Genomic DNA, 26324 nt, shown 5'->3' with positions numbered 1-26324 from the left:
CTCCGGCGACTTCTTTGTGCGACTTCGGGTGAGCACCGTTTCACGCATCCTCGTAGTGCCTGTTTCTGGCACTTCTCCGGGTGCTACCTGCTGCTGAGAGGGCTCCTTGTCTTGCTCGACGCCCCCTCTCTCTCCTGGTCCAATTTGCGACCTCCTGGTCCCTCCAGGGCCACAGCAGCGTCCAAAAACGCTAACCGCACGATTTGCAGCTAGCAAGGCTTGTTGGCGTTCTTTCGGCGGGAAAAAACTTCTGCACGACTCTCCACGGCGAGAGGGATCCGTCCACCAAAGGGGAAGTCTCTAGCCCTTTTCGTTCCTGCAGAAACCGCAGCTTCTTCTGTCCAGTAGAAGCTTCTTTGCACCCGCAGCTGGCATTTCCTGGGCATCTGCCCATCTCCGACTTGCTTGTGACTTTTGGACTTGGTCCCCTTGTTCCACAGGTACCCTAGATTGGAAATCCACAGTTGTTGCATTGCTGGTTTGTGTCTTTCCTGCATTATTCCTCTAACACGACTTCTTTGTCCTTAGGGGAACTTTAGTGCACTTTGCACTCACTTTTCAGGGTCTTGGGGAGGGTTATTTTTCTAACTCTCACTATTTTCTAATAGTCCCAGCGACCCTCTACAAGGTCACATAGGTTTGGGGTCCATTCGTGGTTCGCATTCCACTTTTGGAGTATATGGTTTGTGTTGCCCCTATCCCTATGTTTCCCCATTGCATCCTATTGTAACTATACATTGTTTGCACTGTTTTCTAAGACTATACTGCATATTTTTGCTATTGTGTATATATATCTTGTGTATATTTCCTATCCTCTCACTGAGGGTACACTCTAAGATACTTTGGCATATTGTCATAAAAATAAAGTACCTTTATTTTTAGTATAACTGTGTATTGTGTTTTCTTATGATATTGTGCATATGACACTAAGTGGTACTGTAGTAGCTTCACACGTCTCCTAGTTCAGCCTAAGCTGCTCTGCTAAACTACCATTATCTATCAGCCTAAGCTGCTAGACACCCTATACACTAATAAGGGATAACTGGGCCTGGTGCAAGGTGCAAGTACCCCTTGGTACTCACTACAAGCCAGTCCAGCCTCCTACAGCTACCGCCGCGGTCGTGATGTGCCGGTCGGACCGCCACATTGGCGGCGGTCTGACCACCACCTCAACCCGGTTGTAATGAGGGCCATAGTCTAGAAAAGTGCAGCTGTGTCCTTATCTGAATAGTCTTCCAGGTGGAAGTTAAAGTCGCTTAAGACAGTAAAATCAGAAAGTAGGATGTTTGCTTCAATCAGACTACTGATATCCTGGGAATAAGCAACTCTAGAGCCTAGAGGGTGATAAATGACCAGGCCTTTAAAGTTTTGGTTAGTGGAGACACTTATGGAAAGGTGACTGCCTCACAGAGGGATGATGCTACAGGATTGCAGCAAATTCTTAGGTCTGATTTAAATATAACTGCCAGGCCGCCGCCTTTCTTCTCTGGTCTATTGTGGCGAGAGATGGTGAAGCCTTCAGGTATGGTCGCCTGAATATCGTGGCTAGAAGCTGGGTCAGCCCAGGCTTCAGTGACAAAAGCGAAGGAAGATTTATAGGTCTCCATAAGCAGATGAAACTCTGTGGAGTGTTCAATTAGGGAGCGGGTGTTGCTAAGAAGGCAGCTTAGCATTTTTTTAGATTTAATGGACTGAGGCAAAGGAAGTGCTGAAAATGCAGAAGTGGGGGCAGAAGCAGTGTTAAAACATTCAGCAGGAGAACAGAACAAATGTAATTAATGGCCAGAATGGTGACAGGTGATAGTGTCAGGGCCATTGCTGGTGCTAGAATCGAACCTATTACAGCAGCTGAAGTTACCTGTGTTGAGTACCAGTAGCTCTTCACCAGTATAAGTGGTCATTTGGCCACCGTTAAGATGTCCAACAGGCAAGGGGTCTTGCGCTCGCCGCCGCCTGGGCAAGGATGGGCGCAGATGGGCTTGTCTTAGCTGCACGTGTCCGCTGCGAGGACTCGCTCTCCTGCCCTTGATATGTGCCGCTATCAGCGCGGGCCATGGCAGGAGGCTTGGTCCAGTGGTTCCTCAGTGCTTCGTCAGTAGAAACAGGTGGGTAACTGAGGAAGTGAACTGGGTTCTAGCAACCCCTGAAACCTGTGACAGGTTCCTCTGTGGCAGGTTACTACTGGTAAAATAAGGCAAATTAAAATAATGGTGGGAAAAAGTAAAATCAATAACCATATAAAACGAAGGCAGGCACCTTCGCAAATATGGCCGCCGCATCAGAAGGGAGCCAGGCACCTTCCAGTAAGTTGCAGCAAGCTGCCTGCAAGGAAAGGAAAGATGAGACACTCACAGAGCCATCAGTGAAGAGGAGGCGCTCTGCTGCCCTTGATCTCGCCCCCCATGAACGGGGGCGTGGCAGGAGGTGTGGTCCAGGGCGCTCTGCAGCGCGTCATCAGATAATCTGGGGGCAATGCCACACCATATGTGTAAAGTTCGCTGGGATCGTGTAACAGAGAGGGCAAGCAGCAGTGGTGCCTGGGTACATTCGCAACAGCCGTTCTGGTCTAAGACATTTATGAGGCAAATAATTGAAGTGTGTGTACTTCAACCTAGCATGTGTGGAGATACATTTTGGTGATTTGAGGCGCTGAGTCTATTGCTTATCTGACAACGTGACAATAACAGCTGTGTCCCAATATGTACGAAGAGCCAGAAGGGGAGCCTTGTTAGTCATGCGTAAGGATTTATAAATTTGTGTAACAGCTTTGCAGGCACTACTGTGCGTCAAAACGGTTTGTAGAAGTGGGGTGTCAGGTCCAGCATGTGTCCTCTGCCATGTCACATATAAGTAACGTGTAAGAGTGGCACAGATGAGGAAGGAGCCCTGTGGGATACCATAGTCATCCGTCAGGATTTCAAATGTATTAAGGATCTTAACGGTAAACAAGTCACCCCATTCAGTCAGGCCAGCTTCAAGCCAAGCTGCCGCATCCAGCTGTGTTTGTAACATGTGGCATCTCGGCAATGCCCACAAGGGGTAATTTGGGTGCGTATGGAATGTGAGCATTCTTTTTAGTCACTTACGCAGGCCAGTATATCTTAGCTATGTGCCTAAGAGCGTTGCCCTCTCCACTTGGTATCACTGTATCTGAGCCCAGTAGCCAACGCAATATCGAGAGCTGAGGTGCACCCTCAAACCATTGCCCAAGTTCTAACTCATTTATTGCCTCGAGCTAATGCATGGGAAATTGGACTTGGGCTGCTGTGTAGTAGTATTCATAGTTTGGGGCACCCAGCCCGCCTGATCTAAGGGGACGTATAATTAGTAAGTGCCACTCGAAACCTGTCCTTGCCCCAAATTAACGCTAATAGGAGGGAACCCATGTCTGCGAACACCTTGGTGGGAGAAAAAGGACAGCAGTCTAGGGAGGATTAACATTTTAGAAATAGCCACCCTGCCTGCTGGTCAGAGTAGCGGCGACAGCCAGAACGACAGAGAGGACTTTGTGCTTGTAAGAGCCTTGTCTTTGTTGCCTTCCATCAGATCTTTATCTGAGAGGTATATCCTGACTCCTAAAACATTATGGAGTCCCAAGCCCAGGAGAGCGAGGTACTTGGATGGCGCCCTAGAGCCGTTACTGGGAACAGCTGCGATTCATCCCAGTTCACCTTCAGGCCAGAGGGCAGGCCGACTGTTCCAGTAGTGCCATAAGGCGAGGGAGTATTGCAGCATCATTTCACAGGTAAATTAAGGCATAATCTGTGTACAGTGAGATAATGAGACAGTATCCCTCAGCACGTATCCCTTATTCAGGGGCGCGCATCCAGAGTTCGCAGGCAAAGGATTCCATTACTAGTGCCAATATAATCAGGGATAAGGGGCAGCCCTGTCGGGAGCCATGACCTATGGTGAATACGTTAGAAATAATGGGGGTTATTACAACTTTGGAGGAGGTGTTAATCCGTCCCAAAAGTGACGGATATACCACCAGCCGTATTACGAGTTCCATAGGATATAATGGACTCGTAATACGTCTGGTGGTATATCCGTCACTTTTGGGACGGATTAACACCTCCTCCAAAGTTGTAATAACTCCCAATGTGTCCTATCTTTACCCGTGCCAGAGGCATATTGTAAAACAGATCTATCCATTTAAGGAGCCGGGTCCCTCACCTAGTCTGACAAGTACCTCTCTTAGGTAGGCCCAACCCAAGGTGTCAAATGCTTTCTCTATATCCAGTGATTCCATCCAGGGGTTAACATCTGCTGACTGCGCCCAGTCCATTAATGTAAATAGGCGACATCATTTTTTAAATGTATTTCTACCTGGTATAAACCAGTTTTGATACGGGTGCACGAAGGATTGGGCTATAGGGACCAGAGGATTAGCTAGTATTTTTCCTAATATTGTGTAATCAGAACACAATAATGATATGAGTCGACAGGACCCCTTTAGCAAGGCATCGCTGCTTGGCTTTGGCAGTATCATCAGCACTGCCTCCCAGAGGGAAGGTGGACGTAAACCTGGGGTGAAAGCGTCCTCATGGACGTTCAGCAGGCGTGGGGCAAGTTTGGACTGAAAGGCGGAATGCTGGATTCAACTTAATTTAAAAAGGTGTTCTTGATGCTGGGGAGAAGGATGGTATAACTCAGCACATCCACTGACAAAGTAAATGTGTAGATGAATTTATGGCAAGGAAGCCAAAGCAATAGGTGCAATGTACGGGCTGAACAATGTTTTTGATGTCAGGTTAGCGGCACACCGTGACCACCCAATGACAACGCTTTTTCCACAAAGTAGCGTCAAAGCAGAACAATTACACTTGCTTCACTGTGGATCTATGAGCCAAGTAATCCAAAGTGAAGCATTGCTCTCTGGTGGTCAAGCGTACATCAGAACATGCATAACTCCTGGGCTTTCTATGCCCAGGACTTTAGGTGGAGTGGAAAGATTTTGAAAATGTTTTTATGCATATGTACCTTCTTATAATTTAACAGATATTGCTAATTTTCATTCCGAACACGGACACTGAGCTACAACTACAGTGCATATGAGCATTCTTTAAATCAAACTATGTTTATAATATGGTAGTCTTCTAAGTTTATTTTGTGTGCGTTAGAGGAAGGATTGATATGTTTGGATAAATATCACAGATTGTCTGACCGAAGGTCTTGTGGATGACAGCAAAACAAGAATGTATGGCTCTGTTAGCTTCAAACTGACATACTCTTGACTTTCATGAAATCTGTCCATGAAGAGGCTGGTTATGTGTGAAAGTAAAGCTTCTCTCCTACAAACATGTTCACGCCTCTATCTGGCCTGTTGATCTAAATTCACGCTACAACTTTCTGCAGCCACACTATATAAATCAGCTCTCCTCAAGAGCAGCTCCAGCTGTCCTGTTCACATTACCACCTCCTTAAACTCCCCCCATGAGATCCTGTGAGGGTTTACATTGAAATGCCCCTGAAAAAGGCATTACATCTCCAATGTATCCTGTGCAGTGCCACTTAGTAAAAGCAAGTCTCTCCTTCCCCAAACCAGACACATCTACTGTAGCAGCGTCTACTAGTCTATGAGCAGGCATTCTATAGCTGAACCTACCCTGTCAATCAAACACTGCACCGCCCATTATTGTCAACTATTCAGACAAGCTCTGAAGTGACCTATTGAAGCTCAACCAGGTCAGCCTTCAGCACAGTCTAAATGTGTGCTCAGTATATTGCACATCTCTCCTTCACTGTCCACTACCCTAATGAAGTGACCCCCATTGCTTTGTAGAATGTTATTGCTGCCTGTCCCTATAGTGTTGAAATGCACACACAGGCCTGATCTGAAAGGAGGAAAACAATGAATGAAAAAAATCAGTGCACAGATGCTCCACGGTCACCTCTGGTTCAAATTGCACATGTGCCTTAAAATACATGAAACAATTAAAATTAAAAAGTAGAAATACATTTTGGTTGAACAACCAGATTGAAAAGTAAAACCAAAAATATAGAACTCCTTCTGACTTTATCTAAGAACAAGAAAACCGCATCAAGATTATGACCACCTTGTCTTAATTCTATTTCCTGATAATTGTAAAGTGCTCCATTGGTCAAGTTGTAAGGTCTTCACTATATAAAATAAAGCTGTGTACAAGTATTTGATAATCCTCATATTATTTTCTGATAATATTCTGTTGATGGTACATCTTCTAATCCCAGGAAATGAAGAAATTTCGGAATTAAATGGAACTATCTGCAGATACCACATAATTACATTTGTTTCTTTTCCAGTTGATGGTGGTTGGAGTGATGCATGGTGTACTATCTGTTTTATAATTTTTAATGCAAGTAACGATTAGATTAGGAGAAATGGGCAATTTCAAGACGTCACTGTGTGTGGTGTTGTGGTGAGTTCTAAAGAGTACCGCCTTTTAGGAAGGGCTTGAGATTTTACAAAGATTTGAAATTCCTGCAAGAATTAAGGTGTTGTAAAATACTTCCCATAAGAGAGGTAGTTTTCAATTATTCTGCACTGCAATTTTATTCTATAGATTAGATTTTTTAAATATTAAGTATACATTTTCAATTCTGTGGCTTCAACATGTTTCATTCGTCATTAGAGATCTACTTTCTTTACTGTTCACCTGGGCTCTATGTGTGGACACTGTTCTGCTTAAAGCCACCTCCTCACATACACCCCTTCAGCAGGTATGTCTTAGCGTGCCACATGTAACAGAAAACATGAAGAGCCTACGAACGAGACATCAACAGAGAAACTAGTAACATATTATTGGAAGACCTCAAAGATTCTACTGCTCAAGTACAGCCACATGTGAAAGACAACTAGAGGTTTACAGAACTTGGTGGAGGTTTACGTCACTGCACAGTACTTTATAGAACACTGCAGATACACTGAGGCATTGTGGGATACCAAAGTGGCTCACACTGTCCAACTCGAGGAATTAAGAGGTGTTACAACATCCCTCTCCGAAGACTGAGTGAGGGCCTCAATGGCGTCCACGAATACTACTAAATATAAGTGTGGGAAAATGCTAATCCTTGGACCACTAAATCTAGGGCTCTTGAGTGACATACCTTTTCAGAGGTCCCTCTCTTCCTACACTCTTTCTTCCTGATCTTACGAGGACTTCATGGCTAAGGGACAGAGCAGCTGATGCATCACTTCTAAACAAGAGACAAAATCAAGACAGCAAATGAATTCATGGGGTTTGACCTCTGCAATGTTCAGGATGTAAAATGCCCCACTCATCCACAGAAAGGAGGGAGGCGGTGCGTACCCACACACTCTCGACCATCAAGAGCACACAGCGTTCCACTAGTGAAGATACTTCCACTTCCATGACTACTCGTTCCTGTCTAGGGGAGGAATTTTCGACCCACTGATTAGTAAAATCCAGGTTTTTAGTAATTTCAAAACTAATATGTATTAAGGAAATAGACCAAGAGGTATTTGAGTGGCCGTTATTTGCATATCGGATAGCAATTCATTGTAAACGTCCTGCTGTAATCTTGTATTCTGTGCCTCAAAGGTCCAAGCTCCGATTCTATCCTCCAGGATGATGTAAACTAGACTGTCAATTATATTCAATAGTGACTCACATTTGTGTGCTTGGCACACAGATATACTAAACGCCATATGTAAAACTGGCTTCCCACCAGATGACGCAACTGACACTACACAACTGAATTAGATTAAGGTTTTCTGCATCAGTTGTAGACACAGGAACCTGCCATCTGTTTCTGGACTCTGAATAGCTCAGATTCGCCAGGGCTAGAGACATAACCTTTAGGGTGGATCATAACTCTAAAATCCTTTCTCAGAAGATAGGAAACCACACAGGGGCACTGTAACCCGCAGATCATAAAACAAGATTGCTACAGAGGATGCCATGAGGGCCTATTGTAAGCTTTAGCCCAATCCCTATCCCCTTTAATCTAATAAACTAGTTAGGATCACTTACTTATTTTCCCGTCCTCCCTTGCTGAGTTCTCACACCCACACAGATCAGCATGTAGAGAGATAAAAGAGAAAGGAGAAGAGGGCTGAAGGTGGAGGGAATGATGCCAATTGGACAAGAAAAAAACATGACAACACTCAATCTAGAGATACATCCACCACACAAGGATGGATCTAGGAGTTATTGGATTGGGGTTGTAGGAAAGTACCATCTTGCCTGGCATGTTACCCCCATTTTTCACTGTATATATGTTGTTTTAGTTGTATGTGTCACTGGGACCCTGGTAACCCAGGGCCCCAGTGCTCATAAGTGTGCCTGAATGTGTTACCTGTGTAGTGACTAACTGTCTCACTGAGGCTCTGCTAATCAGAACCTCAGTGGTTATGCTCTCTCATTTCTTTCCAAATTGTCACTGACAGGCTAGTGACCATTTTTACCAATTTACATTGGCTTACTGGAACACCCTTATAATTCCCTAGTATATGGTACTGAGGTACCCAGGGTATTGGGGTTCCAGGAGATCCCTATGAGCTGCAGCATTTCTTTTGCCACCCATAGGGAGCTCTGACAATTCTTACACAGGCATGCCACTGCAGCCTGAGTGAAATAACGTCCACGTTATTTCACAGCCATTTTACACTGCACTTAAGTAACTTATAAGTCACCTATATGTCTAACCTTTACCTGGTAAAGGTTAGGTGCAAAGTTACTTAGTGTGAGGGCACCCTGGCACTAGCCAAGGTGCCCCCACATTGTTCAGAGCCAATTCACTGAACTTTGTGAGTGCGGGGACACCATTACACGCGTGCACTACATATAGGTCACTACCTATATGTAGCTTCACCATGGTAACTCCGAATATGGCCATGTAACATGTCTATGATCATGGAATTGCCCCCTCTATGCCATCCTGGCATTGTTGGTACAATTCCATGATCCCAGTGGTCTGTAGCACAGACCCTGGTACTGCCAGACTGCCCTTCCTGGGGTTTCACTGCAGCTGCTGCTGCTGCCAACCCCTCAGACAGGCAGCTGCCCTCCTGGGGTCCAGCCAGGCCTGGCCCAGGATGGCAGAACAAAGAACTTCCTCTGAGAGAGGGTGTGACACCCTCTCCCTTTGGAAAATGGTGTGAAGGCAGGGGAGGAGTAGCCTCCCCCAGCCTCTGGAAATGCTTTGTTGGGCACAGATGTGCCCAATTCTGCATAAGCCAGTCTACACCGGTTCAGGGACCCCGTAGCCCCTGCTCTGGCGCGAAACTGGACAAAGGAAAGGGGAGTGACCACTCCCCTGACCTGCACCTCCCCTGGGAGGTGTCCAGAGCTCCTCCAGTGTGCTCCAGACCTCTGCCATCTTGGAAACAGAGGTGCTGCTAGCACACTGGACTGCTCTGAGTGGCCAGTGCCACCAGGTGACGTCAGAGACTCCTGCTGATAGGCTCCTTCAGGTGTTAGTAGCCTTTCCTCTCTCCTAGGTAGCCAAACCCTCTTTTCTGGCTATTTAGGGTCTCTGTCTCTGGGGAAACTTTAGATAACGAATGCATGAGCTCAGCCGAGTTCCTCTGCATCTCCCTCTTCACCTTCTGATAAGGAATCGACCGCTGACCGCGCTGGAAGCCTGCAAACCTGCAACATAGTAGCAAAGACGACTACTGCAACTCTGTAACGCTGATCCTGCCGCCTTCTCGACTGTTTTCCTGCTTGTGCATGCTGTGGGGGTAGTCTGCCTCCTCTCTGCACCAGAAGCTCCGAAGAAATCTCCCGTGGGTCGACGGAATCTTCCCCCTGCAACCGCAGGCACCAAAAAGCTGCATTACCGGTCCCTTGGGTCTCCTCTCAGCACGACGAGCGAGGTCCCTCGAATCCAGCGACGCTGTCCAAGTGACCCCCACAGTCCAGTGACTCTTCAGCCCAAGTTTGGTGGAGGTAAGTCCTTGCCTCACCTCGCTGGGCTGCATTGCTGGGAACCGCGACTTTGCAGCTACTCCGGCCCCTGTGCACTTCCGGCGGAAATCCTTCGTGCACAGCCAAGCCTGGGTCCACGGCACTCTAACCTGCATTGCACGACTTTCTAAGTTGGTCTCCGGCGACGTGGGACTCCTTTGTGCAACTTCGGCGAGCACCGTTTCACGCATCCTCGTAGTGCCTGTTACTGGCACTTCTCCGGGTGCTACCTGCTTCAGTGAGGGCTCTTTGTCTTGCTCGACGTCCCCTCTCTCTGCAGGTCCAATTTGCGACCTCCTGGTCCCTCCTGGGCCCCAGCAGCGTCCAAAAACGCCAAACGCACGATTTGCGTGTAGCAAGGCTTGTTGGCGTCCTTCCGGCGGGAAAACACTTCTGCACGACTCTCCAAGGCGAGAGGGATCCGTCCACCAAAGGGGAAGTCTCTAGCCCTTTTCGTTCCTGCAGAAACCTCAGCTTCTTCTGTCCAGTCGAAGCTTCTTTGCACCCGCAGCTGGCATTTCCTGGGCATCTGCCCATCTCCGACTTGCTTGTGACTTTTGGACTTGGTCCCCTTGTTCCACAGGTACCCTAGATTGGAAATCCACAGTTGTTGCATTGCTGGTTTGTGTCTTTCCTGCATTATTCCTCTAACACGACTCTTTTGTCCTTAGGGGAACTTTAGTGCACTTTGCACTCACTTTTCAGGGTCTTGGGGAGGGTTATTTTGCTAACTCTCACTATTTTCTAATAGTCCCAGCGACCCTCTACAAGGTCACATAGGTTTGGGGTCCATTCGTGGTTCGCATTCCACTTCTGGAGTATATGGTTTGTGTTGCCCCTATCCCTATGTTTCCCCATTGCATCCTATTGTAACTATACATTGTTTGCACTGTTTTCTAAGACTATACTGCATATTTTTGCTATTGTGTATATATATCTTGTGTATATTTCCTATCCTCTCACTGAGGGTACACTCTAAGATACTTTGGCATATTGTCATAAAAAAAAGTACCTTTATTTTTAGTATAACTGTGTATTGTGTTTTCTTATGATATTGTGCATATGACACTAAGTGGTACTGTAGTAGCTTCACACGTCTCCTAGTTCAGCCTAAGCTGCTCTGCTAAGCTACCATTATCTATCAGCCTAAGCTGCTAGACACCCTATACACTAATAAGGGATAACTGGGCCTGGTGCAAGGTGCAAGTACCCCTTGGTACTCACTACAAGCCAGTCCAGCCTCCTACAGGGGTGTATGTTTGTTTTAAGCGTGAAACTAGCTGGGAAGCAGCAGAGTGCTGAATAGAATAGCAGAACTCTGGTAGGTTAAGGGACATTGAAAGAGAGACAAACTGGTGGTCACCTAATTGGAGAGAAGAAAGAGATATCTCTTAAATTTATTTCTCAAGAGTGGTGCATTTTATGGTTTCGATGGGGATGGTGTTATAGATCCTGGGTGCTTAGACTGAGAAGGTCTGACTACTATTTTTTATCTTCTAGCATTTCCTTGTTTCTCTGGGGATAACCCAGTTACTAGTGTTGCACTGTCTGACTTAGGATGGCTAATTTTTGGGAGACTTATGCAGCAGTGTTATTTTTGAGGGGGTTGTAGATGATGTAACTGGTCTACAAAGCAGGCATAGAGGGATAGCAAATGAACTTTCTTTTCTGTGCGGGTCATGTGATCACATTTCCTCAGGCCTTTGATAAGGCGAGTGGCTGCATGTAGGATGCCTTTAAGGGTGCAACAGTGGAGTTCAATCGGGATGAGTATGGAGTTCCTGTAATTTTGGCTGGGGAGGTCTGGCGCTTGCATTACCGCTCTGAATGGTAGGAGGGTTGGAAGATTTGTAGATCTTTTTCAGGGAGGAGAGCTGTTCCCATTCTATTGTGCTTGCTTGGTGATGTATTCTTTGAAGGAGAGGTTTGTATTGAAAAAGAACCCAGATATTTATTGTTAGGGGTCAAAAGGGGATAGAGGAAGTCGAGGTGCATATCTGCTGGTCAAGTTTCAATCAAAGGTAACTTGTACTGAAGCAGAGGAGCCAGAATTCTGTCTTAGTTATGCTGAGGTTTAGGCTTTTGCTCGACTGCCAGTCCTGAATGAGCTTGGGGCAGGATCCTAGTGCTGAATGTCATCCCTGACCAGATTTTGTTGCTAGTGAGTCAAGTCACCAAGGCTTCCATGTTCAGATTGAAGATAGTTGGTGGAGGATGGATTCTCGCGGACAACCACATGGGAAGGGGACTGAAAGTTTGACAATCCCATCTGGACAATCTAGTTATTGTAGGAAATAAAGGACTATGTCAGCAAAATCTAAGCATCTATACAGGGTGTTGATCAGTGCCTGTTGTTTGATGGTATTATAGGAGGCTGATAGGTTGAGGAGGAGATGAATACCATTTTTGCCGAGGTTCACCAAGCACGTATATGATGGCTGCCTCTGTGCTGTTGCATGTTTTGAAGCTTGATTGGAAAACATGTAAGCAACTGTTTGTGGTGAGTGTTTTTGTAATTGGGTAGACGCAGCTTTCTCAATGGTCTTTCGGATGAAGGGGAAGTGGGACATGGGACAGTTGCTGGACTGATTTTCTGAGTCTGGACGCAGTACTTTTCAGCAGTGGGATGATCTGTCCTCTGAAGCACTACTTAACGCTTCCTTGGGTGAGGGAGACATTGATAATGTTGAGGACAGGAATTGAGGCATCAGTCTGGTGGTTAATGGAAGGATGGAGAAAGTCCATCACATATGAGAGCAAGAAGTGCGGGAGAAAAGGTATTGATGGGCTACACAACCTAAGAGTGGGTTGATGCAGTGCTTAACAGCCATGAAGTGAGCTTTGTTTCTGCTGGTCACTCGTTTACAGTACTTCTGTAGAAGATTTCCTTGGATGAGTTGGCGACTGATCGGCAGCTGTGCAGAGTGCTTTGAGTTGGGCCAGGTAGGCAAGGGCCTTTGTCTGTATTTATTTCTTTTCTTGTCTTCATATTGTGCTTTTATCTTCAGCAGGTTTTTTAGAATACCAGGGGAAATGATTAAGGACCTGATTTAGAGTCTGGCAGACAACTTACTCCGGATATCCCGTCCGCCGTATTATGATTTCCATAGGATATAATGGGATCGTAATACGACGGACAGTATATCCGTCACATTTGTGACAGAGTAAAACCATCTGCCAAACTCTAAATCAGGCCCTTAGTCTTTTAAGATAATATTCTGAATTTAAATGAATTGAATATGATATTTATGGAGCAGACTGCGAGGTTCGATGAGATGGCCTGGCACGAAGTGGCAACACCTCTGAGAAAAGAAAGCTAAGAAGCATTGGCAATGTCAATAGGTCTGGCTTTAAAGGAATGTTGCACAGTAATGTGAAGCATTACAAGAAAATATTATAGGAATGGATATTTGTTGGGAAGCAAATAAATCTACAATAATATTGGTGTAGGTTAAGAGGTCAGGTCACAGGTGCACTGGCAAGCCAGACCTAAAAATACAGGTAGGTTAATGACTGTCCTCTTCCTATCTGTACTGCTGCCAGAGAAAAACACCGTACATTTTTTAATTATCTAAGACCTTACTAGTATTGCAGTATCATACGTATGCACCTGAAAATTCAAGCTCAGGCAGCTGGATAAATAAGTAAAATGATTACAGCTGTGTGGAGGGCAAGAGCGTTTTTGTGGAAGCGCATAATTTCTGCAAAACATGTACTCCTGACTCTCAACATGTAGGCGGAGCCAAAGCCCCTCTCCTGGTGATACTCACATAATTGTCTGGCAAAAAAAAAATCCAAACCAAAACTTCTGATGAAATTATCTAGGGGTCACATATAGATATTAAACAGTTTAGGACATGGCAAAGACCTCTGAGGCATACTGCAAGGAAAAGAACAGAAAGAAGAGTATTGAAAGATGAGAGCTATGGCTTCTTCTCTGTTTTGCCAGAATAAATCAAGCAAACACAGGGCACGGCCCCATACTTTGCTGTTAACGACCTTTTCCAGCAGCTCAGAATAAGGGACATTGTCAAATGCAGCTGAGAGGATGAAAAGCAAAAAAAGCTGCTGCCCCGTCCTCAACTCCCCCTCCCCCCAGCATCATAGCTAGTTCTAGTATTGTCCAACATGGCAAGGAGCAGTCACTCAGTGCTATGACTGGAGCAAAGGTCCCCATGCCTTAAATGTAACAGAATGTTAGTTTCTAAGAAGTATCAATACTGACTATTTACTCCTGCTTTAATTAACTTTAAAGCAAAGAAGTAGGATGATAATTAGCACAGACTGCAGCATTTGCTTTTTTTACGAGTGGCCTACTGTAAGAAATTGAATTGTTGGTTGAGGGGAGTGAACCCCTCCTCAGGCAACATCCACAGTCCTTGTGAGGGTGAACCACAAAAAGTCACTAAATTAACCTGGGCTTATCCCCTGGAAGCTTGAAACAAAAGCAGTCAGACTTATGTTAGAGGCAATGCATAAAGTATTTATGCAGCAGGTAAACAGTAACACAAGAAAAATCCCAAACCAATATATAAATCTAGAGTGTAATGTAATACATTGTCTGACAGTACAGCCAGATATATGCAATTTTAAAGACTGTGGTACAAATAGTGCCTAAAAACACCAAGAGCCACTCGTAGTTATTTGGTAGCACCAGATGGAGACAAAGCAACATGCTCACCCTGACTGATGGAGTGCTGGCCGAATACAGGGACCAGGTTAGGCCTGTTGAAAATGGTACTTTATGTCCTTGAGACAAGACGTTGTTTCACGCAGCGTCGTTTCCAAGGATTGATGTGAGGACCTGCGTCAAGCTGTGTTGCGCAGCGTCGGTTCCACAGAGAAGCTGTGATGCAAGGTCCTGTGTTGAGGTGCATTGAGCTGCATTGGTTCTGATGCAGAGCTGTGATGCATGCTCCTGCATCACATTCTGTTGGTTCCAATCAGGCCCCAGTACCTTTAATCCTACTTCCAAGGGTCCACGGTTGGGGCACCATGTGGAGGGTCAGGACTTACGGCAGGCAGAGTCCAGGTGCAGAGTTTATGGGTGCTGGAGCTCATTGTGTCCCTGTAGCTCAGAATAGGCCAGTCAATTATCCCTGGGACTAACTCTGGTGGTTCTGGGATCAGGGTGCATGTCCAGTCCCAAGTCCTCAGACAGAAGAGCAGTCCTTCCTGCAGCAGAGCAGCAGGACAGACCTTCTTGAAGCAGAGCAGCAGGGCAGTCATACTTCTGAGTCTTCCACAGGTCCAGAGGCAATTTGAAGACTGGTTCTGAGGGCCCTATTTTGAAGTGGGAGAAACCTCTCGATGCTCCTCCACCCCACGGAATTGTCTGGAATTTCCTGCCCCCCTGCTTTGGTCCATATCTGTCTGCAGGCACAATAGGCTACTGTGCTACCTCTACTGTGTGGCTGTCTGGGCGGAATAACTACACCTAGTCATGTGACCAAGGAACAAGCTGCAGGCACCAAAAGGTTAGGACAAGAAAATGCCAACTTTGTAAAAGTACCATATTCAGAATTGTGACTTAAAAATATGACTATACCATTAAAATGGATATTAAATTAAAATTCCTGAGACACCAAACATGACTTTCCTACCTGATCCAAATCTAAGGTTATAAGTTATTTATTGTAATAAGGAAACCAAATGTTATCCTATGAAAGGTAGGCCTCACAGTAGTGAAAACACATTTGTGAGTTTTTCACTACCAGGATATATGAAACTTAAAATACATGTCCAACCTTTTAATTACAACACAACCTGCCCTCTGGGCTGTATTGGGCCTACTTTACAGGCAACATACATATAAGAAAAAAGAGAGTTGAAGGCTTTGCAAGGGGGTTAATTTGCCAAGTCGAATTGGTAGTGTAAAACTGCCAACAGGCTGCAAAGGCAGGCCTGGGACATGTTTTAAGGGAATACTTAAGTGGGTGGCACAATAAGTGCTACAGACACACTAGTAGCATTTAATTTACTAGCCCTGGTGTAGGGGGCTTGCCTTGTGTTTGGTGGGAACTTATGGTACTTACAACTATCAGGTCAGGCAACACAGAAAAAACAGCTTAACAGAATACGGTGGGAGAGGGTAGATCAGCATTTTACACACAATGAAACAAAAAAATTGCCACCTCTTCCAAAATACTACATCACCTATGCATTTCCATGGAAGAACACTGTCCTTTTGCAGCGAAAGAAGGTCCACTCAGAGTGGCTACCTGATGGGGTACAGCACGCTCATGCCCAGAGGCCATGAATACCAACTCTCCTGGCCCAATCGAGAGCCACTAAGATGATGTGGGCCAGGTGGCACTTGATCTTCCTCAGACCTCGGGGCAAAAGGGCCAACAGCAGGAAGGCGTACAGGAGCCCCATGTGCCGCTCAAGCCAGTACACATCTCCTAGCAAAGGTTTTTGTGGGAACTACAACAGAAAAAACTGCACATTCTCAACGGCGGCAAAAACAGCTGGCTAGGATTCCCCCACCCCCCTTATCGGAATGGGGGCAGAATCTGTTAGCCGTGCAGTAATGTTGTTGTCGTTGCCAAGTTCAAAGTGTGAATAGTTGGTACTGAGAAAATCAGTGTGGAACAATTCGCTCCCAGAGCAGCGTTCCCAGAAGTCCAATCCCATGGTGGAAGAAAACAATCTGAAACGGAGCCAATGTGCTGGTGTGTTTTGCATGGAGTCAAAACATGTTTTTGCAACACGAAGGACTTTGAAGAAAAAAATTACAAACGTCTAGGCCCAACAGTAGGTGGTGGGAGTATGCAAAGCATATTTATCTACAGCCATTCCCGATATAATTCATTTTAGAAATACAGGTTAGAGTGACATATTTAGGTATTGTAATAATATACAAGTTGTATTTAAAAATAAAAAAAATACTCACATTTGCAAGCTATACTTTACTGAGCTAACTGTAACTTATGCCACCTACATGCACTGCTTATGACCTCATATAGTGAATCACTTATGACATGCTAAAATAGCTGCATTAAGGACATCACTCATCGATGACATCATTGATCACAGCCAGGCCATGCACCCAACCCAATGCTGCACTTGACTGACTGAAGGCCGTGTGTGGCATGGGGTTGGCTGTAGGGCAAGTCCTGTGGCCAGAACCTGAGGTCATCTTCCTGAGGGGTGCCAACCCCTGCAGCCGCACACAACCAAAGGCAGTGCACAGCATTGGGTTAGCTAATGGCCCTGAGCCCAAATCCCTGTGGGCAGCCAACCTGGTTCTGCACAAGTTCTGCAGGACTCGAGGCACAAAAGTTTTTTCTCTTTTTTAGGTCGATCGCACAAGTGCTCTGATGTGTTGTAATCTATCTGTGGGCTTTTAACCACGCCCATCACTATCACTTGTTCAAGGGCTTGCCTTTCAAAAATCCTTTATCATCATTGGCAAATGTTTTACGTTTGTCCCTCCTTGGGGCAATTTTGTTACCGCCTTGGCCATCAACCCAGTTCCATGGATAATTGCACGTTTGCCAATATGTTTGGCTGCGAGTGAACAATTTTCCTTTTGTGTCTCCTTTGTGGTCACGCTCATAGCGGCCGTGGCGCTTTGAATTAGCTCGCTTATGTCAAATGTTTTACTTTTCATTTTCAATTTTATGTGGCAAAAAAAGTCCAGTTAGGAATTTACAATGCTAATAGCTCTAACTCGCACATGCGAGACCCACTGCATTGCAAATGCTTGTTTTACTTTGTGGCCCTGGGACCCCTCCATGAGTAGCAGGGGTTCAGGATGTCCCTACCCTACACCCTTATGTTTTAAAAATAAATAAAAAATTCAGGACATTTGTGTCTTGTAATGGCAGCCACTAAATTTTTCTTCATGTTGCATTCAGCCAATCAGATCGCTCTGTCATTCTATCCTGCAAGACAGAAATTAAGTATAGGAAAAAAGGTATCTCAATCAACCAGGTGTTATTTTTTTAACTTGCACTACTGCGGGAATCCCATGGGAGTCCTGTATGACCAGCTGTCCAGATATCACTATATAATAAATGCAACTTTGTCAAAAACGGCAGAACAGACATACACTAAACAACGAAAAGCATGCTTTCTGGGTAAAGTTCTAACTTTCTGCCACATTCTTTTGAGTCTTTTTTTTCTATATCACTTTCCGAACATTCCAAAGGGAACTAAACATTTTGGGACCCATCCTTTTTCTCATCCCCCGCTTTTCAAATCGCCCCAAAACCTTTCAGGAAAGAGCTAAGGTGAATGAACTTTGTTTTTGTAACGTTTTGTGAAGATTTGTCAAACGGCAACAAAGTTATTAGCAAAACAAAAAAAGACTCTTCCTATGGATACTCTAACCTATCTATAGCCACGCAGTCACAACAGTCACAGTGTAACAGAGAGAGAGAACGACATTTTAAGTGTTAAAAGTTATATTCAATTTAAAATTATTATTTAATTCAATACATTAATATTGTGTAAATTTCTCTCTAAAAATAATTATAACTTTTAAACTTTAAAACAAAATAAAATTAACTGCCAAATACATTTTAATAAAATGCACTAAATAGTAAATATAGAAATGAAAGTGAAAACAGGTTTTTAAAAAAAATAATAGTAAGTCAAAGTTGAATTACCATATTTCATTTAATTATTTATTAAACATTTAATTTGATTAGTTGCTGTGCTGTAACCTTTATTTTCTTCTAAGTCTAATTTATTAATAATATAATTCATTTAGAATTTTATTTTACAGTAAAAAACAATTAATAGGAGTGGAAACAAGTTAAGTCTACACATAGTAGTACATTTGCATTCAGAAATGGTGAATAGCAAAAAGGTGTAAAGTTGCTACTAGGTGCAGTACTAAGTTTGCACAAGTAAATTTACACATTTAAATTTACCTCTGTGAACAGAGCCTGCTCACCTTCAAGGTCTTTTTTCGTTATAAAAGTGGGCGATAGTCATCAACTTTTAAGTCTAAGAACACCCATGTTTCCTGTATTTCTATTTCCTGTAACACCAGTATATCCACATCTACATGCTTGCCAAGATGGGTCAGTCACAACAAACAGTATTAAAGGTACTCTTGAGGAGTCCACAACCTTGCAAAACTGCCAGCAGCTTTATAGATTCAAAGTCGTTACAACCCAATTCTGCTTCCCTGTTCATGATATGCTGAGTAGCAATGCAGCATGCAAGATGGAAGGCAAACACAGGGAACCCAATGTTCAGTGCAGAACAGAAAATGTCGAGGATGTGGTGTAATGACGTGAGCTGCTGACGAGTCTTGGCGTCAGCTCAACATCCTGCGATTGTGGCCAGAACAGAAAATGTCGAGGATGTGGAGTAATGACCTGAGCTGCTGACGAGTCTCGGCGTCGGCTCAACATTCTGTGATTGTGGCCAGATCACTTAATCACCCCATGCCTGATCAACGCCTTGAGACCCTCAGGGGTGATTTGCGCACTTTATAAATTCTGGACTTAATTTAGGATGTAAGCATTTTCTTATTGTGTTTAGTGTTGTAGATTCACATGCTCTGCATAATCTTGCCATCTAATGTTGGGGCTGCAGCCTTGCACGTTGTTTTTTTAAACCAGTCTTTGTGATGCGGCTCCTCCCTAAGTGGGCAATGGGCATGGGCACTGACTCTATTTTAGACTGTTTTTTCCCTGCCATTGGGTTTGGATGTACAATGAGGGAGTTCACAGTTTGTGGTGCTTTCGTGATGTTTTTGGGGCCTACACAGTTGGATTCCAAAAACAATGCATCAGAAAACAAAGCTGGACTTCAATGACTCTCTAGTACATTACTTCAGCAAACACCATCAGAGGACCAGGGACCAGCACTCGATGCCTCGGTCCTCCATCATCCGTCGATAGCAAAAACCCGTGAGGGGATAACTGATGAACGGACATCCTTCCAACATTACCCCTCACCCGCGCAACTCTAAATACACGTGGTTGGATCATCACGGCATTTGCAACTTGTGACTTTCTCCTGATCATGACAATGCCTCCTGTGAGCTTTGCCTGGCCCTGTTCAAAGAAGAACCTAAGGTACCAAAGGGGCCAGATGCACCACAGATTTCTCTGAAACTCCAGACATCTTCAGAGAACAAGATAGCTTTGGCACCGAAGAAGGCAAAGAGACCAGCCTATCTGGTATTCCAGCAGCCCAGGCAACAGCCAGTCCAGAGACAGTCTCCTTCAGCGTGCTGAAGCATGAGGAAGAGGAGGATGTCAAGCTGACACTAAAGACCAGCAGCCCTTGAATGAAAACCACACCTAGGGCTGTAAATATGCCACTTAGCTCCAACATCCACACCCACCCACAAAGCCGGGGTGACAGAACACTGCTCCCGTACAAGTAGGCCATCGAGCCCCGAGAACGGGCACACAAGACTGCCACCTAGAGGGCTTCTGCTGCCTTCAGGCCCCATCCGGCACCAAGAGAAGGCTTCAGCGGCGATGAAGGCTCCATGGAAGGGCGTAAAGTCTCACCAGTCATTGTGCTCTATCCGAACCAAGGGCACCGAGCATCCTCACTCACATCTGAAGCTGGCGCTGTAGGCACCACCAAAGCCATCGCTCGAAGATCCCATCAACTCAAAAAAACCTGGTGATGCAGAAAATGTAAACGAGGCCAAATGCCTTGAGGTTTTATTCAGATTCTTCCATCTAAAGGCAAGACTCTCGCCTTCACTGAAGCTCATTACTGTTTTGGGAGCGCTAATACATTCATTGTTGAACCAATTCATAGGTCTACAATAAAGCATCTTTCTTGGAAGGATACTTAGGGGCAGATTTACTAAAGGCTTGCGTTGCCCTTGTGTCACGCTTGGCAATGCAATCCCTTAAGTGGGATTTACTAAGTCACGCAAAGTCACAGATATGCGTGATTTAGTAAAACGAGAGTAACACAAGGCAGGGCAAATCAATGCTTTGCGTTATTCTGCAATGAGATGTCGTTCCACAGGTGGAGCACGGGCATTCCAATGCATTCACCTGTAGATTCTGACACAATCCCAGATTTACTAAGGTCAGTAAATTTAGGATTCTCTCAAAACGGTACTTCTTCCCAAATGAAGTGTAACAAGGAAGCATATCTTTATTTCTCTTTGTCATTTCCTCTTTCCACGTGTGCTGCATTCAGCAGCACACATAGAATGAGGAAAATGCACCTAAGGATTACTTCTGTGCTGAAGGTATGCCTTCCTGCACAAAAACAGACCTGCCTGTAAACACAGGCACCCTTGCACCATGTCGCAAGGATGCCTGCTTTGGCTCTATGGGGTACACAGTGCACCAGTGCAGGGAGCGAGCAGATATGCGCCATATCCTAGCAGATATGGCGCATTTCTGCTTGCTCCCTGTCATGCAAACCAGAGCAGCGAGTTGTCTTCCTGATTTGTTTGACTTCTTAGTAAATTAACTCCTTAATTGCTAACCCAAACACTAGCTAGAAGAGTTGGGGAATTACAGGCTGTCTTGCAAGCAACCTTAATTATGATCCTTAAAGGACAATGTGCCTGTAGCTTCAAATCCAAGATTCATTCCTAAGGTGCCCTTGCATTTCTTTTAAGTCAAAAGCTCTCTTTACCAGTGTTTCCAAACCTTGCCAGAGCGATGGAGAGAGATCTTAATCCTCTAATCATTAAATTTATCTGCAAAAGATCAATATGAAACCAACAACAAAACAGACACCCGTCAGATGAAAAGTCTTATTTACAACTCTGGACTACATGTCTATGATCGGACCACTTTCTGGAACTGTTAGATCCCACTCAACAAGGAGTATGGCAGCTACTGTGGCCTGTTTGCAGGCGTCTCACTCATGGAAATCTGTAAAGTAGAGACATGGAGATTGACGCATACTTTCTTGAACCATTAGTGCATCAACCTTCAATACCGGAAAGAAGCAACATGGAGATGAGTGGAACGTATGTTCTTAAGGCGAGCCTCATTATCAATTTCCACTGTTGTTAGTAATGCTTTGCTAATCGTGAGTCAGGTATGTGACTTTATGAAGATCCAATGCTGTAGAAAAAAGGGTGAGTAACTTGTGCTCTCTAGCGCTTGTATCTTTCATAGATTCACATGCGACCTGCCTTCTTCCCATTTGATCAGGCTCTCCCCTCCTTGACCTACACTGTTAAGAGCTAGAAAATCTGGAAGCTGGAAGCCTCTGTGAGGGGAAGGGCTGAGGGCTCTGGTACCTTTTTGGCTGAAGTTGGGGGTCACACGATGAAGTTGACCTGTTGTGTGGAATCTATGTTGTTTCCAATGTTATTGGGTGCAATGGTACCTGCTAACATTCATTACCAAGGATTTTCAGTCTGATGACAGGGAATGAATCACGCATGTGAATTTATGAAAGATTCAATGCTGGCAAAACAGATTCATTGTACTACAAGTATGACTTCATGAAACATCTCCTCTCAATGTTTGCCAAGTTCAGCATTCTACCATTTGTAACACACAAACACCACTGCAGTTCAACACCAAAAGCTAGGCAAGGAAGGGTTTGCCTTATGAGTACTAAATAAAAGACTCGGTAAGTACCAAACTCCGTGTGAGCGAGGCTTGGTAGGTAGGTTGCCAACAGCCGGTGCAAAATAAGGATGGCATGCCAGGTAACCACCCTAGGCTGTGCTTTCACACCACACCCACCCCTCATAAAACTGCACTATCATGCATCCCTTGTGTGCACAACGCTAATGGCACAAGAAAAATGCCAACACTGGTAAATGCCTCTGGTAAAATAATACTCTTTCCCGATATGCATGAACGGTCCACCACCAAGGCTGAATGAACAGCAGGCAAAGGTGGGGTTTAAAAGAGTACCCCAACACCCTTGTGTAAATCATAACAATGAGAACAGGGGGTCACAAAAAGGAGAAAAAAACAAAAACTGCTGACATGTCTGCATTAATCAGATTTTCACATTAATCATTAGGATAAGAGTATGTTCCAAAATAAATACCACTAGTGCGCTGAAATCAAACTACAGACTGCACAAGATATGGACTCTTACCGCCTGGATCTCTCGACCATCTCTTTCTTTGAAATTGTTCTCCGTTTTTGTAAGATCAGTTCATCTAACAAAAGGAAACAGACTGAGATCAGTAAAAATCTGAAATTGTTCTTTCCTGAGATAAGATGCTGGTTGGCACTACGGAAACATATTTGTGCGTTATTTGAGACAGCATACAGTCTACAATAAAAACAAAGCCAATGCCTGACACTTCAATGAAGTGCGCCACTCCCCCGCCTAGTGGCTGTTTGAATTCAGGGGCCTTGGATTTCACTGTTGCAATGGTACCCAGAGTGTAACCGCATCTCCGACACTCAAACGCAGGCAGCCTTCTTAGGAGCTCCCATGGCTGGTCCAGGTGGGCAGACAGCTGCCCATTCACAAGCAGATAAGAGTTCCTGGAAACAGCTGACACACCTGCCTAACAATGAGGCCATGAGAAACGCTAACCGAAAAGTGAGGGCCTCTTCTACGAGGGGGCACCATCTGACAAGCATATAGGATGCCCAACAGAAAGAACCAACCGAAGGAAAATGTAGAACGTGGGGAGCAGGTGGGCAATCTGGGGTCCTGCTTCTGACTGAAAAGAAGACAGAGAAGCAGAGATAACCAAAGGTATATCGATAAAGCTCAGAAGACTGCATTAGGACACCTGCCCTTTCTTCTCCTCTGATCATTAGGAAAGCTGCACTGCAGGCTGGATTGAAAGACCCTGAGCGGAATGAAAGGACGGGAAGGCGGATAGGAAGAATGCTGGGACCATGACTGCGGGCCTGCCTTCCCAGTCTTGTTCAAGAACATGCACGCTTTCAGGAAGACTCCCAAGGAGACATCTTTACACCCCATGGACCATCAGGCCCACAGATCTGTGACTGGAACTAAGACGTTGATTGTATCATGTATTGTTCACAGGATATGAAGATATGTCTCCCAGTGCTGGACCATAATAAACAGAGTGTTACACTGCTACGTCTGTACCTCTGCCCCTTGCTTCTGAAGCCTGCAGATTGTTAGAAATACTTACATACATACTTTGCACATCTGTCTTGACAAAAGGGCAAATTTTAATTCTTAAGTCTGGTCTCCCTTAGACCTTTGACTGTATCTAACATGGTGTTGTTATTGTGTTGTGTTGAGTCTCACGCATGTGGAATGTTGTTCCTGGGATTCTACTAGATACAGTTACTGAAGCTCATTACAGGATGCGTCAAGGTGGTGTCAACGTAGGTTCTAGTGGGACTTTAGATATAGAAATTACTCTGTAGCTAAATTGGAGATTACTCTATTAAACCAGTTCCCATATGCATCGACTGCATGGTATTCTTCAACTTAACATTTCAGCCTAAAGGAAGAGAGTTATGTATTTTGCTGTTTTGGTTTGAGCATAAATACTGCCACCTCCCCATCCTCTGTCATTTAAATTCGGCAACCCATAGAGCCCTACTTTATCTGTCAAGAATTCATGACTTTACATGTTTCTCTTGGGTTGTTCTTCACTAACACACCACTGATATAAAAACTTAAATGAAGCATCTGCGGAAGCCACCTGCCGCCTAGGATCCTGCTTCCGAATCACTCTAGTCTAGATGGGAAGAAAATGTTACTCACCTTCGGTAATGCTCTTTCTGAGGGATAGTCTATCTAACCACAGATTCCTCACCTTTTGAATTTCACCAGGCCCCAGACTAGCCACTAATCTAGAGTGCCAAAAGTGTCACGATTGGACTCTACAGTAGCCTTGCCATACTTCCGGAAGTTATGGCGCAGAGACACATTAGATAATAATCCTGCATGCGGACGTCAGTTTACCATAAAGCATTTCACTGCTTTAGGGGTGATTGTGTGAGGAATCTAAAATGGGACCTTATTAACACCTACAAGTCCATTCCATAGAACGCGGAGGAGAGAAGGCAGTAAGTAAGTACATTTTTTATTTATTAGCAAGTTAATTAAAACCAACGCTAATCTGAGAAGTAATCACATATCGTACCAAATAATCATTCACACATGCACTTAAGTTACACTTTGAGTACACACAGTACGAAAACATTCCCCAATATTAAAAATCAATTGAGTTTAACGTTTGATTATTCACTATATGAGGTAATTAGATAAAAAATATAAAATGACCAAGTAAGCCATATCTAAAGTGGCAGTGCATTCTAGTTACTAAACGTAAAATAATAAAACTTGTTTCCAAATCTAAATTATTTAAACTAAAGGATTTAAACTCACCAATGGTGCATACTAACCCTTCAACTCTTAAAAGACGGCTTTTGTTACCTCCATCCACCCATTATACTAAGGTTCGCCAAGTAAATACTTGTTAACATAGACCCACAAGCTATTAAAGCATCTGCACGCCGATCAGTTCTAAGCTATGATCTGCCTACTCAGCTATTATCGCAATTTCTTTGAAGGTCTGCACCAAGAATTTGGTCCCCCGACCAGAAAAGGGAATTGAAGAGCTGCTTAACCAGCTAATAATGGCTTACCTGCATGAATGGATGTCCAGCATCCTTAGAATGTATTTCAAGTACTTTCTCCTATGTTCTGCCAGCACTCCGCACACACAAAATACAATCACAATTGACTCTTGTTTATACCCACAAAGGCGACATGATTGTGTCTCTGACTGCTGTCTCCATGAAGGGACCATGTCTTTAGTTTCCATCATGCCAAAATGAAATAGCATGAATTGATATTTCAGAGTGGGTGAAGGGCACCGTTAGATATTTCTGAGCCCGTAGAGATTTGTATGATGATAACATAGTCCAGGCATGTCGTCTTGTGGAAAGCGTGTTTTTGTCTGTAATTAGGAACAGTAACTGAGTGGCAGCGTTTGCCATCCGGTAAAACTCTATTTTACCCAAGCTCATGGCCCATGCGACTTGCAAGCCTCGTTCCTTTAAAGAGTTGTTTAGGTAATGACCCCATGAGCATTCTCATTACAACGCCGTTGCTCCTCAATTTCTATCCAAAATAGATTATTGATTGTTCTAGGCTCTGCTGCTCGCAGTCTCCAACAGAATTTGATATAAGTGCTTTTGCTCTGATGCATATAGTTTTTCAGTCCAAATGCCCAGCGTACCTGGGCTGGTGAAGCTGAGCTTGTAATCTGCAACACTTTTTTGTAGGCCTTCGTTTGAATTCAGTTGTAAAAAGCTGTTTCCTTGCCCAGCATTATTTCGGCTCCGTAAGTGACAGTTGTCAGTCTCTGTTTTAATAACTTAAATCTGTAGGTCAAGGATTGAGCCTTGGCTGGTGCAGCAGCAAGCTGTGGTTTAAAGGTCAAGTGATGATCCACTAAGAAACCCAAGTATTTGTATGAAGGGTCAACCTCCACCTGAGTTCCATGAATGAACCACGCAAATGATTTGAACTTTGAGTCAA

The 26324-nt window shown here is 44.5% G+C and overlaps 1 protein-coding gene across 3 annotated transcripts in view; it reads right to left on the bottom strand.

Moving 5' to 3' along the window:
• Positions 1-26324, bottom strand: part of ALMS1 (ALMS1 centrosome and basal body associated protein) — a 141654-nt gene that overhangs the window by 15737 nt on the left and 99593 nt on the right. For 2 of the 3 annotated variants that reach the window (XM_069205618.1, XM_069205620.1), the window contains exon 17: positions 22932-23013. In XM_069205618.1, the coding sequence (XP_069061719.1) occupies positions 22932-23013 (82 nt within the window). The remainder of the gene's footprint in view (positions 1-22931; positions 23014-26324) is intronic. The other variant, XM_069205619.1, reaches the window with a different exon arrangement.

The sequence above is a fragment of the Pleurodeles waltl genome, chromosome 1_2, assembly GCF_031143425.1.
Source record: "Pleurodeles waltl isolate 20211129_DDA chromosome 1_2, aPleWal1.hap1.20221129, whole genome shotgun sequence".
In the NCBI taxonomy this organism is placed as follows: Eukaryota; Metazoa; Chordata; class Amphibia; order Caudata; family Salamandridae; genus Pleurodeles; species Pleurodeles waltl.
Note: the sequence above shows the minus strand (reverse complement) of the source record. Positions and strands in the feature narration are given on the sequence as shown.